The 16,773-nt window shown below is 37.6% G+C and overlaps 1 protein-coding gene across 4 annotated transcripts in view; it reads left to right on the top strand.

Annotated features, from left to right (window-relative positions):
* Senp2 (SUMO specific peptidase 2) overlaps positions 1 to 14,971 on the top strand; it is a 41,401-nt gene extending 26,430 nt beyond the window's left edge. For 3 of the 4 annotated variants that reach the window (XM_074073603.1, XM_074073602.1, XM_020183927.2), the window contains 3 exons: positions 8,934 to 9,018; positions 11,279 to 11,374; positions 13,692 to 14,971. In XM_074073603.1, coding sequence (XP_073929704.1) covers positions 8,934 to 9,018; positions 11,279 to 11,374; positions 13,692 to 13,754 — 244 coding nt within the window. In that variant the 3' untranslated portion in view covers positions 13,755 to 14,971. The remainder of the gene's footprint in view (positions 1 to 8,933; positions 9,019 to 11,278; positions 11,375 to 13,691) is intronic. The other variant, XR_012448004.1, reaches the window with a different exon arrangement.
* The last annotated feature ends 1,802 nt before the right edge of the window (positions 14,972 to 16,773 follow it).

Here is a 16,773-nt window from a genome sequence, read left to right as displayed (position 1 = left end):
CTATTCTGTTCTACTCTTTTGTGCCAGTGTCATGCAGTTTTTTTTACTATGGCTCTGTAGTGTATTTTCCTACATTCCTACATTCCTACATTTCTTTTCTTGTTCAATTTCTTTGAGACTGTTTGGGGTCTTTTGTTCTTCCACATGAATTTTGTTTTTTCTAAGTCTGTGAAAAATGTCATTGGAATTTTGATGGTATGTATCACTTTCAGTAACAGACCAGTTTTAACAAAAAATTCATGCTGATCCATGAATGTGAGAGACTTTACCATCATATTTTTTCTTCAGTATTGCATAATTTCAATTGTAGAGGTCTTCTACCTTCTTGGTTAGTTTTATTCCTAGGGTGTTTGGTTGTTTTTGTTTGAGGCAATTGTGAATGGGATTCTTTTCCTCATTTTTTTTTTCTGCTTGTTAATTATTGGTCTACAGAAAAGCAACTGATTTTTGTGTCTTGTTTTTGTAGCCTGCTACTTTGCTAAAAGTGTTTTAGTTTTACCAGATCTATGAGTTTTCTTTTGGAATCTTTAAGGTTTTTAAGCATAGGACCATGTCACACAGGGATAATTTTGACTTCATCTTTTCCTATTCGTACCCCTTTTATTTCTTTCTCATGCTTTATTGCTCTGGCTAAGACTTCAAGCACTGTATTATATAAGAGTGGAGAGAGTAGATACACTTGTTCCTGGTTTTAGAGACAATACTCTCAGTTTTTCCCCATTTTGGCTTTAGGTTTGTCATATGTAACCTTTATTATGTTGAAATATATTTTTATTCTTCATTTTTTCAGGGTTTTTAATCATGAAAATCATGTTGGATTTTGTCAAAAGCTTTTTCTGAACTTATTGAAATGATCTTGTAATTTATTCCTTGATTCTGTTTATGTGCCATATTATGTTTATTATTGTGATGTCAAACTATTCTTGCATCACTATAATGAAACCAACCTGATCATGGTATATAATCTTTTTAATGTACTATTTAATTAGGCCTGCAAGTGTTTGAATGAGAGTTTTGCATCAGTGTTCATCAAGAAAATTGGTGTATAGTTCTCTTTCTTTTTCCTCCTTTGTTTTTGTTGTGCCCTTACCATTTTTGGTATCTGGTTAATATACTGGCTTTATAGAATGAGTTTGGAAGTGTTTCTTCCATTTCTATTTTATATAATAGTTTGAGGACCATTGATGGAAATTCGTCTTGAAAAGCCTGGTAGAATTTATTAATGAATCCGCCCACTCCTGGTCTTTTGTTTGTTGAGAGATTCTTAACACTTCAATCTCATTGTTCATTATAGATCTGTTTAGGTTGATTATATCCTCTTGATTCAGTTTTGGTAGGCTATAAGTGTCTAGAAGTTTGTCCATGTCTTACAGAGTTTCCAATTTATTACAATACAAATTTTCAAAATACTCCATAATGGTTCTTTGGATTTCAGCAGTATCTGTTGTATACCCTCCTTTTCATTTCTGATTTTATTAAATTGTGTTTTCTCTTTGGAATAGTCTATAGCTGTCTGTTAAATCTATTTGATCTATTGTACAGTGTAACTCTGAAGTTTCTTTGTTGATTTTTTTTGTCTTTTGGTTAGTTTGGCTAAGGGTTTGTCAGTCTTGTTTTATCTTTTTGAAGCATTAACTCTTTGTTTCATTGACCTTTTGTATTGTTCTTTTAGTCTCTATTTCTTTCATTTTTGCCATGATCTTTATTATTTCTTTCTACCTACTCATTTTGGGTTTGGCTTGTTCTTATTTTTCTAAGACCTTGAGGTACATCATTTGGTTATTTATGTGAGATATCTGTTTTAATGTTGGCACTTGTAGCTTAAACTTTCCTTTTAGAACTGCCTTAGCTGTATCCCAGAGATTCTTAGTTGTGTTTTCATTTCCATTTGATTCTAGGAGCTTTTAAATCCTCTACCTCCATTTCTTTAGTGAACAGTTAATCATTCGAAGTATATTGTTCAGTCTTCATGGGTTTGAATAGTTTCTCATGATAATAATTTCTAATTTTACTCTATTGTAACCTGATAAGATACAGTAATTATTTTAGTGTTGTGAATTTGTTAAGACTTGCCTTATGACCTAAAATATGATTTTTTTTCTGGAGAATCTCTATGGGCTGATGAGAAGAATGTATATTCGGCAGCTTTTGGATGAAATATTCTGTAGGTGTCTGTTAAGTCCATTTGATCTAGGGTACATTTTAACTCTGAAGTTTCTTCTTTAATTTTTGTCTGGAGGATCTATGTATTGTGGAGAGCAGGCTATTAAAGTCACTTACTATTATTGTATCTGGACCTATCTGTTCCTGTATGCCCAGTAACATTTGTATGATGAAATTGGATGCATCACTGTTCACTGCATAATATTACAATCCTTGTATCTTCTTTATGTATTGTTTCCTTTACTAATGAATACTAACCTTCTTTAATATCCCTTCTGACTAGTTTTAGCCCAAAGTTTTCTTTCTCAAATATGACTATAGCTATTCCACTTGCTTTCAGATTCCATTTGCTTAGAATGTCATTTCTGTCCTTTCACTTTCAGTCTGTGTCTGTCTTTGCCAGTGTGGTGAGTTTCTTGTACTCAGCAAATAGTTGCATTGTTATTTTTAATCCACTCAGCCAGTATGAGTCTTTTAACTGGGGACTTAAGACTTTTTACCTTTAAGGTTGTTATTGAGAGGCATGTACTAACCTCTACTTTCTTCCTCTTAGAGGTTTGCTGGTTTATTAAGATCATAATGTTCAGTTTTTCCCCCTAATTTTCATTTGTTTATTTTTTAATGAGGTTTATCCTTTCCTGAACTCTTATGCTTGTGTGTATCTTTCTTCCTATTCTCTGTGTAGTATTCCTTTACGTGTCTTGTGATATATTGGCTTAGTAGTCATGAATTCCTTTATGTCTGTCATAGAAGGTCTTTATTTCTCCTTCAATTTTAAAAGATAACTTTGCTGTATTTAATGACATTGGTTTGCAGTTATTTTCTTTCAGGGCTTGAAATACATCATTCCCTGCTCTCCTGGCCTTTAGGGTTGCTGTTGAGAAGTCTGCTGTTATTCTGATAGGTTTGCCTTCATAGGTAACTTGGCACTTCTCTCTTGTAGTTTTCAGTACTCATTCTTTGTTCAGTACTCTTAATTTTTAACCATAATATGATGTAGAGAGGTTCTTTCATGGATGCCTATTTCTTTTCCTTGATTTGTGTGATTTTCATTGGCTACTTAGTGTTTCCTTCTTTTATATCACAGATTTGTAGGTTTAATGTCTTTAATATGTTTCAGGAGGTTTTGGTGTTGTCGTAATTGCTTATTTTCTTCTTTATTGCTGTCTGAATGTAAGAGTTCCTCACCTTTGTCTTCATTCCCTGATATTCTTTCTTCCACGTGGTCTAGTCTATTTTTGATGCTTTCCTTAGGGAATCTCACTGGATTTCTTGTCCAAGTTGTTGAATTTCTCATTAAGGTCTTGAATTTATTTATTTATTTTATTTGTGTGCTTATTTAAGTTGCCTTTCAAGTCATTTTTACATTGATCATTTTTACAGCTATACTTTTGAATTGTTTGGCATTTCAACCTTTTCAATATCTTTGAATTCAGCTATTGAAGAATTATGAAATTTTGGAAAAGTCATGTTTTGCTTTTTCATATTTCTTGTGCTTCTGTGTTGCAGTTTGCATATCTGTTGGAATGATATCTCTTCCAGTTTTGTGGGACTGGGGCTTGAACTCAGGACCTCTTGCTTACTAGGCAAGCACTCTACCACATGAGCCTTATCTCTAGCCTATCTTCCAATTTTACAAATGGGGGTCTTCTTAGTGAGTAACCTTTTCATGAGGGTTTTTTCCAGTACCACTCAAAGAGGAGAAAACAAATTGCCATGTAAAAAAACCACCAAAACAACCCAGATACAGAAATACAATTAAAGCCAACTACTATACTGCCAGTAAACATAAAAAAGAAAATGGCAAAAATACTGTAAAATAAACTGTGAGGTAAAAATTAGTTGACAGTAATAATAATAAATGCATAAAATAAAGCAAGGGAGAAGGGAAAGGGAAAAAGAAAGCAGAAACAATGTTTAAAAGAAGTGGAAAAAAAACAAAAGTGAAAGATGTGAAGAGAAGACCAAGAGAAAAAACTGATTACAAAATAAAAAAGTGCAAGTAAAATTAGAAAAAGTAAGTAAAGGAATGACAGATAAAAACAAAATATTTAAAAAAATAAAACAGGGTAAAAACTTTAGTAAAACATATAGTAAGCTGAGTATAAATAAGGTCCTGTCTTAGTTATTAGAACTCATTAGATCAGTTTTTTCCTTGAACTTCAGTCTATCCATCCATAAACAAGTAGGATTGGAATTTGTCCATTAAAAATTTAGGGCTGGAGACATGGCTCAATTGATAGAGCTCTTGCCTTGCAAGCTTGAAGCCCTGAGTTCAAACCCCAGTACTGCTGAAATAATAATGATGATGATGATAGCAGGAACAGTAATTTAAAATTTAGAGCCAGGCATGGTAGCTCATGCTTATAATCCCTATCCTACCAAGGCTGAGACAGGTGGATTATGAGTTTGAGACCAGCCTGGGCTATATAGTGAGATCCTGTCTTTTTTTTTTTTTTTAAAGAAAAAATAAAAAAGAAGAAAGTAATTAAAAAAGAAAAAGTTTAAATGACAAAGAATTGTAGAAGTTTCTTTTTTTGTCCTCTAATGTTAGAATCTGCCTAGTTGTGTGGGGGCGGGTGAGGGGGTTGTAGTGAGTCATAGCTGAAATCTATTGTAGTTCTTTCTGTTCAAGCTGGTGCTAAAAGTGAACTGAGGGTCAGACCCATCAAGGACCAGCTGTCAGCTTCAGGGTTGCATTCACTTTAGAAACCTTTGTGTACTAGGCCCTCTGTTGACCATAGCAGGCTTTGCAGAATGGACAGATCCCTACTCACTCCAGAGGCCCCCAGTTTATGTACCCAGGGGTCACAAATGTCCCAGTCTAGAGATGTCTCCTGAGTGTGTTTGGAGAGTGGGGTAGAAAACAGAGTTCTGAGATCTGCACTGTAGGAGGAGAACTAAGGGACCTCAGCACTCTGCCTTCCAGTCTTAGTATTTTTTAACCCCCCCATCAAAGTTAATCACCCTATGGGAGGGCAGAGAAAATAGTGATCCACAAGATCTGGGCTCAGACCTCTCAGTCCTAACCAAGCTCATTACATTTCTAGCAAGCAATCTTCTGGCCAAGGGCTTAAGAGCAGAGCTGTAAATCTCTGCAGTAATACACAGGCAGTGGAGCTCATTCATCACCACAGAGGGTGGGGCCAACCATCAAGGCATCCTTCACAACCCAAGCTCCCTGTTGCTTTGACTACTCAGCAGGTCTGTGTCTGACCCTCTCTCTCTCCACAAGTGCCTCTTGTGGCTGTCTCCCACAAGACATTGTGGTGGATGTTCCAGGCTCCTGATTTGTGATTGTTCCTTGTTTACAGGTCCCCAGAAGAACCTAGTCTCAAACAATAAGTTCCACTTCATAATGACACTTAGCTGTAAGACATGGGAGCAATGCAATAGATTTCTTCTGCAATGCTGGCCTGCCATGCAGGAGTCGCTGTCATCCTACATCCCTCCCTGGATTTGAGGTTTTCAAGAACTGTGGGTTTCTCCTGTGGCTCGAACTGCCAGTCTGTTGTCACCAGGGCTACCTGGCTTACCTTGTGGTTGTAACTTCAGGCTCTCTTCTCAGGGAGCTGGAGTTGGAGCTGCAGGCAGTTTCCTACCTTCTCTGTATAGCCTTCCTTTTCTCTGTGCTTTTCAATTGTACTGTCACCTCTTTCCTGATTACCAATGTACTTTCTGTTTTTGGAATATAGTTTGCTCTTTGTTGCTCTGACTCATCATTCTTGGAGTTGCATGGGGGAAGCTTCTAATCTGCCATTTTACCCTTGAAAAAAGGATGGCAGTCTTTTTTTTTTTTTTAATTGATGGCAGTTTTAATGTGTAGGCTTTGCTGCCTTTCCTTTAATTTGAATCCATCTTTTTGTCTAAAAATAGTTTAATGTCTGATCTCACCCAAGAAGTCCTATTTAGTAGCATCAATGTAAAGAAGTTTGTCATGTATTAGAATCTTGTAATTTGAATTAGATAACTTTGGGATTGATATGTTATTCTGGATGTTCTAAAGAACTGTTATGTTAGCTGGGGAGTATACATTAGCCCTGTAAATTCTGAAGCTTACGCGTGTCTCTCTGCTTTCTATGATAGTTGGTTTCATGTCATAGAACCCAGCGGTGTTTTTTAAATTGAAATGTATGGTTTGTAAGCTATTATTCCAAATGTAATAGTTCTCCCTATCTATTGGTACATGTTCCAAATGGATGCCTGAAACCCCAGACAGTATAGAACCCTACATATACTATATTTTTTTCCTATGTGCTCTGCAGTGTTGTCATATAGTGCCAGAGTTCATCTGTCCTTCCATGTTTTATACCCTGGACCCCCCTTTACATCATTAGTCTTTGGAGCCATTACTAAGTAAAGTACTTGTTATATGAACGCAGGCACTATGATACCATGACAGTATCTGATAAATCAAGAAGGCTGTTAAGTGCAGGTGGGTGGTGTAACAGTGTGGATAGCTTGGACGAAGGGATGAATCATGTCCAGGTGGGATGAAGCAGATGTGAAAGATTTATTCATACAACTTAGAACAAACAGCATTGCCACAATTTAAAATTTTGAATTGTTTATTCCTCGATTTTTTGACTTAAGGTATTTGTACTGTGGGTAACTGAAATCACAGAAAGTGAAACCACACAGAAGTGACTCTTGTAGTAATTGCTAGAAACCTGCCTGTAAAGCATAGCCATTTCTTAGTGTTATATGAATTTCACCATGAAAAAGCTTATCAGTAAGATGAGTAGCTTTTAAACCTCTTATGTTCACTGGAAACAGACATAGGCACCTGCTTTTAACTTTAGTAAGGATGAATAAACTTGCTAAATGAATCTTCTTTTTAAAAAGTTATTGAGGGTTGGCAGAATGGCTCAAGCAGTAGAGTGCCTGCTTAGTAAACATGAGGACCTGAGTTCAACCTCCAGTATCACCCCCCCAAAAATAATAATTAGTTCATTTCTGTCTTTTTCCTCAATGTTTTAATTTTAGTGTATAAATACATGTATAAGTTTTTTCTTCCTTGTGGTGCTGGAGATTGAACCTAGCACATGCATCCTCAGCCCTCTAGAATACCTTTTATATTTATGGTTGTTTACCTTGAATAATGAGATAGAAAGAGGCTGAAACAGGAGGTTCCTGAGTTTGAGGCTAGTCTGGGCAAAACACCTAGTGAGACCCTGTTTCAGAAAAGCAAAAAACTATCATATGGATAGAAATTTCTTATTGAAAACATACAGTATATTTTTATAGGCTCCTTATACTATGATACGAAAACATTATTTTATTACATTCATACTCCTTTCTTTTTGAGTCAGTCCTGTGGGCATCTAAGTCCATTCTTTGTGATACTCCTAGTCTAGTTTTTCTCAACTTTTTTCTTTTCATTATCACCTTTCCTCCCCAGGAGAAAAATTTAATTTAATTTTTCTATAACAGGAGGAAATAATACTAAGGAATAAGACTTATTTGTGATCAGGCATGGTAGTACATGCCTATAATCCCAACACTTGGAAAGCTGAGGCAGGACTATCTCAAGTTCAAGGCTAGCCTGGGCTACATAATGATACTCTGTCAAAAAAATAAACAAATAAACAACTTATTTGTTGTATTGAGCTTTATTTAGAAGGCTACTAACCATTAAAATACCTAAGATTTTTATCTTCTAAGAACCAGTTTTCATTACCCTTAGGACATTTTTACCCTTATTAAGAGTGTTATTTCCTATTCTAATATAGGCTTACTTTATATGAGAACTGAGATGTCTGGGTTGCTGAATTTGATAACCTTGAGATGTAGATAAAATTAATCACTCTTAGTACTTAAGTATATATCTCCTAAGAGTAAGGAAATTCTCCATAACCACAATGCTATTATCACGCATAAGAGAAGTAACAATCAGTAATGTGTGGTCCTTGTTCTGATTTCTCCAGCTATCTTTTATAGCTTTTTCCCCTCCTCAGAGTTTAGATGTGTAGTTAATATCTCTTTAATTTCCTTCAATTCAGAGCAATCTTCTTTCCTTTTTTGTTTTTCCTGGCAATGGCTGTTTTTCTTTTTTTTTTTTTTTTTTTGCTTGGTGGTGCTGGGCCTTGTACATGCTAGGCAAGTACTTTACCTCTGAGTTATAGCCCTCATTTATTTTGAAGTGAGTAAAAACATCTTGTAAAGTGAAGACTTTTTTTTTTTTTTTGAGGCAGGGTCTTGCTATGTAGTCTAGACCAGCCTCAAATTCACTATCCTCTTGCTTCAGTGCTCAGATTATAGGCGTGAACCACCATACCCAACTGTTGAAATACTTTTTAATAGACTAAAATATATGTTTTATAATTGTGTGTATGGAAGTGTTGTACAGAACTAGAAAAATAAATAGCAAATTGGTAACAGTAAAGACTTCTGGAGTGGCTATAATAGGGGTCTTGCTTTTTATTTTATATGTTTTATTTTTTTAAAAATAAGCATGTATTATTTTATTATTATTGTTATTATTATTTGGCAGTACTGGCGATTGAACCCAGGACCTTGCACTTGGCTAAGCAAGCACTCTACCACTTGAGCTACACCCCCAGCTCAAAAGCATGTACAGTTTTTTTTAGCAGAAAAGGAAAACCCAAAATTAAGTGAAAAAGCCAAAAGCAGTCACATTTTTGAAAAGCTAATGGATATGGGTTTGAGAATGGCATATTTGTTAAACATCACAAAGTTCTTTGTAATCAAAATTATTTGTCTTCTAGGGATTCAGTGATATATTCATTCTTTGTTGTTGTTTTCTTTAGTCAGTATTTACAGGATGAAAGTAAGACCAAAAGAAATATTGATCTGAATCTTTTAGAGTGGACCCACTACAGCATGAAGTCACATGTAAGTGGCAGTCATCTGTATTTGCCTTACTTTGTTGCATTTACTGACAGTATCATATTTTTTCAGACTTGGGTTCCTTCGTCCCCTTACTTCACTCATTTGCGTAAGCATGCATTCTCCTAAAGTATGCATCTTTGCCTTTGTTTTGGGTCTTTTTTTGGTGCTGAGAATTGAACTTTGGGCTTCAAGCACACTCTACCACTGAGTTACAACCCTAGTTCTAAAATCTATCTCTTGAGAATGACCTACTTCTGAATCTTTAGCTATTGACTTAACCAAGATAATCACTTTTTAGCTTTTATCTTTAAATGTAAATGTTAACTTTATTGTTTTGGGAAAACCCAGTCACAGTGTCTGAGAATTGGCCCCAAGGTGCTATGAGACTGAAGAAAGAAGCATACAGACAGATCCAGGATTGCACAGAGTGCAACTTATTGGGGACTTACTGACAGACACATGGTCCTTGATGGCAACAAGACCAGTGGATCCCCACTATTTGGATCAGATGGAGGGAGCTTATGAAGTGGTCAGGACAGCAGTGACTTGGTTAAATCCAGAATGTATCTGGTTTACCTCAAGCTGATATCGAAGATTTTAGGCACATTCCTTGCTCGTACTGCATCAGGATTGTTATAAAGCTCTCATACCACTTTAGTGGCATTGTCTGTTTATGGTATACTAGGAAACTATGTGGGGGAAAACTGACCAGGGCTACTATAAGGGGCAGTTACGGTAGTTGTAACTCATAATCGCCGCAATCATTGTCAAGCTGAATTCTGATATATTTGCTAGTACGTCTCATAGAATCAGAAAAAAAAAACCAAATCAAAGTCAACTATTTTTCCTGGTTGGTGCTAATGAAAGTCTAAAACTCCTTTCCAAAATTTACCTGGGATTTGTTTATTTAGGTTGTGGGGTTCCATGTCATGGACCAAGAGCCAAACATGCTGTTGTGAATGTGCTTTGTCTCTTACCAGATTTGAGTTTCAGTTCAGGGATTGAAAACACATCCATCTTTGAGTCCTAATGGCTTCCCTTTAAAGTAAGCTTCAATTTTAGCCTTAGCCTGACTGACGGCTCAACTCTCTTTATCCAAAAGTTTTTTCATTTCTAAATTAAAGAGTTTGAAAGTGAAGTGTTGAAATTTCCTGAGGAGTAGACAGGGGTAAGTAGAGGCCATGAGAATGAATACTGTGTTGTGGTGTGAGAAGCGTCGTAACGAAAATAGTACTCTTCCTATGTAGATTGGAATCTATAGTTCTGTCTACTCTGAGTAGGAGCCTTGAGGAAAAGTATGAGGGATCTGGCATGTGCATGGGTGCTGTGCATGTTCCATCTTTTCTTTTTTGCAAAACCAACTGCATTTCTTTTTCTTTTTTTGGGGTTTTTTTTTTTGGCTATACTGGGGCTTATGCTTGTTAAGCAGGTTCTCTACCATTTGAGCCATACCCTCAGCCCTTCACTTGCAGTTTTGTGAATAAAAGGTGTCATTGTCATGGAGCAGGTTGTTTAGCAGTGGGGTCAGCCTCTCCCATACTCTTAGCCTCCTGTATTCCTTTGACTGACAGCCCAAGTGTATAAAGGGCTGCCTGAGATAAAGGCAGCACAGGCCTGCGCTTCTGTTTGAGCTTTCTTCATGTGGGTTTTGAAGCAAGTTATATTTCTGCTTCAGGAACAGAACTGGGCATTCAAGGCAAGGTCCTAATTGATTAAAGCCTCTCAGAAGCATCTTTCTCTGTGTACTTGAATATGTTAGGCCCCACACAGTAGGCCTGTAGCAGTGAGACAGTAGCCTCTGCGGTACCAAAATAGTATAGTTATAGTTTAAGCATATCAGATTCACCCACACTTAACCTTTTTAAAAGTCTATAGTTGCCTCTGAAATAATTCTAACAAGTATTTTTGTTCCTGGTCATAAGTCTTGCAGTTTCATTTCTTTCCTTCCCTCTCTCCTTCGTGCCTCATGCATGCTAGGCAGGTGGTATACCACTGAGCTACATCCCTGGCACTTGGTTTTTCTTCCTTGAGGGAGAGTTGGAATTCTATAAACATTTTCTGTGGGCTACCATACTCCATGGTATTGTTGGGGTTTTTTACAGCACATAGATAAAAGTAATTGTAGTTGATGTATATCTGTGCAATATCACATTCAACATTTATCTTTGTAATACCTTTCCCACAGTGAGATACAGAAAAAGTCTAAGGAATTCATATTTACTGATATTTTATCCCTTCTTCCCTTCTGTTTTTGTAATTTTAGGAGATTCCTCAACAGTTGAATGGGAGTGACTGTGGAATGTTTACTTGTAAATATGCAGATTATATTTCTAGGGACAAGCCTATCACATTTACTCAGGTGAGTGAGAATTCCTCAGTTACTTACTATGCAAGCTAAAACACTTTGCCAGCTGGCACACTTCGGATTCTCAGGTATATTAGTTGCTCTGCTAAACCTTGGGCATAGCTATGCTCTTGCCAGAATCAGTGTTTGTCATAGCATCTATTCTCAACAGTTATCCTAGTCTTTGGTGACCAGTGGGATAACTTGCTTGTCTATGAACTCCCATTGCTCATTGGTCATGCGTGTTACTATCATTTTTAGCTAAAGAGGCAGGCATGTGAAAATACATAATGCAAGGGGAATCCAAGCCTTGTGAGGATGTAAGCCACAGGTTTAAGATGTCATCATAAATTCTGCTTTTCCTTTCCCTTCTCTTCTGGTTAGTGTTGGGTTCTCCATGGCTCTGCATTTAAGTGGAAACTAAAGTCTATTGGGTCGTCTTGAGAATTTCTGTTTGTAATAATAGTGGATTCTCAACCTTTTTATCAAGGTTAACCCCAATTGAAAATATTTCTCATCACCAAACTCTGTTTGATAGATGTAGTCTGACAAACAAACTGTATTTATTGAATAGTAGAACCCCATTCCATACTTGGGAGGAACATGAAGTTATTACTGCCCCATTCTGAATTCATAGAATTCCAATCTAAAATAAAGCACTTATTAGTTCATCAGTTAATCTTAGTTTATTCTTTTACTAAAAATAAATGAGTTTTTTTTAAACTATTTTAAATAATTTGAGAATCTTGTTAAGATTTTTTGCCACATAAACCTGCCAGAAACTCATTTGTAGTTGATGGTACAGAGGTATGTTCAACTATTTATAATGATGCATCATGAATACCTCAAGGGTGGGAACTTCTGATTTCATCAAAAATTCAGTTGAGTTGCAGGTAGGACTGGTGTCTTGTGTTTTGTTGCTTTGAAAATTGACCCTTACAGTGACTATCAGTGGAAACAGCACTGCATTAAGTATGCCATCTCTCTTGCTCTCTCTGTTTTTTATGGTGCTGCTAATTGAATTTTGGGCCTTGTGCATGCTAAGCAAGTGCTCCCCAACTCAAGCTGTGCCTCCAGCCCTTATGTTTTTATTTGTTTTGGAGACAGGATGTCTCTGCTGCCTTTGCCTGGGGTGGGCTCAAACTCATGATCCTCCTGCCTCTACCTCACAAGTAGCTGGAATCACAGGCATGTGTGCTTTCTAGGCAGGCACTTTACCATTTGAATCATGTCTCCAAAGTTTTTTTTGTGAGACAGTGTCTTGCTATGTAGCTCAGGCTGGCCTAGAACTTGAAATCTTCTGACTCAGCCTCCCAAGTACTGGGATTATAGCAGTGTATAACCACACTCTTAATTTGATGCTACTAAATATAAACTTCGGAGAGTTGATTGTTCTTTGGAGCTAATGACATGAGATTTCATGGGGAGAAGCTGTGTTTTTGTTTTCTTGTTAGTCCTGGGTCTCAAACCCAGGGTCTTGTGCATACTATGCAAGTACTCTCCTACTGAGCCACATCCCCAGCTCCTAAAGGTTTATTTTATTCATATAAATGCAGATGATGTTCATTTTAGGATGTTTTGAAGTTAAGCGTAAGTAGCAAAGGTGTCTGTTATGCCACCCCTTGGACATTCCCATTTTTGGCATACGCTTTTACTCTGAAATTATATCGTATAATTCTACATCCTGCTTAGATTTTCCTTAACATTTAAAAATGCCTATGGTACCTATAAGGTACATATAATCCTTGCATTTAGGAAGATGAGACAGGAAGATTGCAAGTTTGAGGCCAGCCTGTTCTACATAGTGAGTTCCAAGTCAGCTTGTACTACATAGTGAGATCTTTTCTCAAACACAGATAAATGAAAAACCAATTACCACAACTACCATGATATAAAAATCTCAAGGCTGAGGGCTTGGTGTAGTGGTTGACACCTGTAATCCCAGCAGTTTAGGAGGCAGAGATTAGGAGGATTACCATTCAAGTACAGTCTATGTTAAAAAGTTAGTGAGACCCCCTACTTCAGCAGAAGAAAGCTGGGTGTGGTGTGCACTTCTGGAATCCTAGCTACATGGGAGGTGTAAATAGGAGGATCATGATCCAGGCTGGCCTGAGCTAGCTGGACCTGGGCAAAAAACTTGAGACCCTATTTGAAAAATAACTAAAGTGCTTATACGGTGACACCCTGAGTTCAAACTCCAGTACCACTACCACAACAACAAAAGTCATGGCATAGAGGACATGGACCCTCTGTTTCACTACATGATGACCCTTAAAGGTTGTGATGCTGTGCACATCAGTGTGTAACACTGTGTCATTTGTGATCTTTGCAGCACCAGATGCCTCTCTTCCGGAAGAAGATGGTGTGGGAAATCCTTCATCAGCAGTTGCTGTGACAGTGCCCCGCCTAGTCCCTCTAGCTGCTGGTGGTTCTTTCATGGACATTTCCATATACCTCATGCATCGTGGGCTAAAAAGTCCCCACGTCATTTCTGTTCTCTCACAGGTACTGAGCTGTCAAAAGTGCATGAAGGCCTCTCTCAGAACTGTAGTCCTGACTTGGGATGCAGAGGGGCTGCTTGCAACCCTGTCTGTAAGGCTGTGCTTGCTCAGAGCCCTGGACTGTTCAACCCACACAAGAACAAATGCTAATTAATACGTTTTTCGTTTTAAAGAGTTATTTCCCTATGAATGTGGGAAATGCAGGATTTATTCTATGAATTGTTTTTTCTGTGTGTTTGTTCACGTGTATTCATTCGTTCATTCATTTGCAAACATTGGGCAGTGGCCATTTTCTGCTGCTCTTTTACAATTAACTCTAAATTACTTGTGTGAACTATTTATTTCTGAAAGAATGTTAATCAAACTGCCACTCCTCGCTGAAGATCAGGAGGGACATCAGCAGAGGGAGGAAGTTTCATTAATGTTTATAACGCTGGAGTAGTAAATGCCAACTTGAAGTTAGGGGTCTTTTTTTTTTTTTTCTTGAGGCTTGAAAATGCCAGGAGAAATGAAAATGCACTGTGTAGGAGTCTGGTTTCCTTTCAGAGGAAGTCTGACATGACAGCATTGGCACAGTGTTGTAGAAATGTGGCCAAGGAACTCAAGCTTCCACGTCTTCAGAAGAGTGTCATTGTCAAAGAGACTTCCCTTGCTGGAATTGAGGTGATTTACTCTTGAAACTGGATTTGAAATAACTGTAATCCTAAATCTTTATTTTTGTTCCAGGTCCGGTTGAGTATAAACCTCAGAATTGTAAGGGCTGGCCTGAGTTATTCAGTTTAAAGCTATTTTTCCTCAAAGTTTTTTTTTTCTATATATTATGCTGAAATTAAGTTTTGTACTCATTAAGATTAACATATTCCCCACTCTATCCCACTGAAATCTGTGGAAGATGATTTAGTACCTGGCTCTGAGGTTACCAGTTATACAATAATCTATTTTGCATATGAAAGTTTGTATTTAACTTTTTTGTTCATTAAAAACCTTACAGATGTGGTTATGCTTTCTTACCTTCAGAAAGTTTAGAGTTGGTCAGAACATATTTTGCAAGATCTAGTGCCTAGTGTTGCTTTTATGATGTAATAAAAGGTTGTCTGGCAGAACCTGAAAAGTATATGCTGAAATGATTTCTCATTCTCATTCTTTTCCTACTTCAGCCTTCCAAACTTGTTCTGGTACATAAAGACAAGGTAAAACCAGAAAAATTGTATGTTAGCTATGAATTTATATGTCTGCCCTGTGGAAACCCTGGCTGCTGGTTGCAGAGGCAGAGTGGTTGTAGCTATTGCTGCTTTCTCTGAAACTTGCAAAGGTTTTGACATGGGACCTAGGACCTGCACTGTGGACTGAAACTGCTGTGCCTGCTTGATGGCCAGCCCAGCGGCCAGGTGATGTCTTAGGGTGTGCTGGTCACCAAGTGCACAGAGACCCCTTCCTGCAGCTCTGGTCCTTTTACCTAGGCCTTCTAGAGCTGGGCCAGTGAGTGCTAGGATCAGGTAGCTGGCACAGCCAGAAAAGCCCAGAGGTTGGCTAGGTCCATACTGCACTAAAAACCTGGTTCCCACTGGGTCCCAGAATTTTCATCTGAAGATTTAGGACCTTAGTTGAGATCTGTTGCATGTTGAGCAAGTCCTGTTTAGAATAGTAGTTTATAATCTGCCCAAGTGATGCTGAGGTTAATGTATTTGTAGTTGAGGGAACTTGTTTTTTTTTTTGAGACATGGCCTTACTGTGGAGTTAGGCTTGAACTTGCTATGCGTCCACACTGGTCTCAAACTTATGATCCTCCTGCCTCCATCATGAGTGCTGGGATTTTAGGCACTGGACATCATGCTCAGCTTGAGGAGCTTCTTAAGAGCAGCTTTCACTGAGCTTTCCATTCACGTGTACTCTTTAGAAAAGCTCTTCACCATCTTCAGGACACAATGAAATTGATGAGTGCAGAGCATTAAGCTAGAGCAGCACTCTGCTTTGCCCTAAATTCCTGAATTGGAGGTGAGATGCTACAGGCTATGGTTCTCTAGGCTATCACATACCTCCCTTTGTGCAATGAAATGTGTGGGCATTAGAACTTTTATGTTCAAAGTGTTCATGAGAAAAGTGGTTAGATGATAAAAAAAAATGCCTATTGATCATTATGTCAGTAGCACATTAGGATTAAAGCTAGTGATTTTTTAAAAAATTGCAATAGTTTGGGGCCTATAAAAAGTTGCAATGAAGGAGATAGGTATGTCAGTACATGCCTGTGAGCCTAGCAATTGGGAGGCTGAGGCAGGGGGATTACAAATTCAAGGTCAGCCTGGGCTACATAGCAAGGCACTATCTTAAAAAAAAAAAATTGCAGTGAACCATTGTTCTTTTTTAGTAAATAGTTTTTCTCAAATATCGATAAAGATTTGAAAAAATACATACTTCTGGTGAGCAAGTATCTTTCTCATGCTTGACCTTACACCAGAGCTGTGATTTGGGTGGAGGAGAAATAGACATGAAGTATCTGGGAGGTGTTCTTGGGTACCCCATATTCTACCCCAGTTACATAGGCTGTTGCTACCACTGCTCTTTTCTTCCTCTAAAGTCCCAAGCATAACTTAGGACCTCCAAGTGGAGTTTATCTCTATTGTGAGAATGTGCTCAATGATGGGACCACAGTGTGGGTGTGGGGAAAATGCTGGAGATACAGTAAACCTCAGATGCAAACACATAAGCAATATGAGTAAGTTCAGCTTGTGGTAATTTTAGTACTATAGTTAAACCCACATGTGTATATTGGCTTTGGACCTAACTGGGAACCTACTCACTTTATAACAGTTAGAGAAACCTCCATGCTCCTGATAGTCAAATTTTTGGTATTTTACTCATTTTCTAAGTTGGAGATCTAACTGGCTGCATTCCTTTTTCTTTTAATTTACTTAA

This window comes from Castor canadensis, chromosome 5, assembly GCF_047511655.1.
Source record: "Castor canadensis chromosome 5, mCasCan1.hap1v2, whole genome shotgun sequence".
Classification (NCBI taxonomy): domain Eukaryota; kingdom Metazoa; phylum Chordata; class Mammalia; order Rodentia; family Castoridae; genus Castor; species Castor canadensis.
This window is presented reverse-complemented; position numbering and strand designations above follow the sequence as displayed.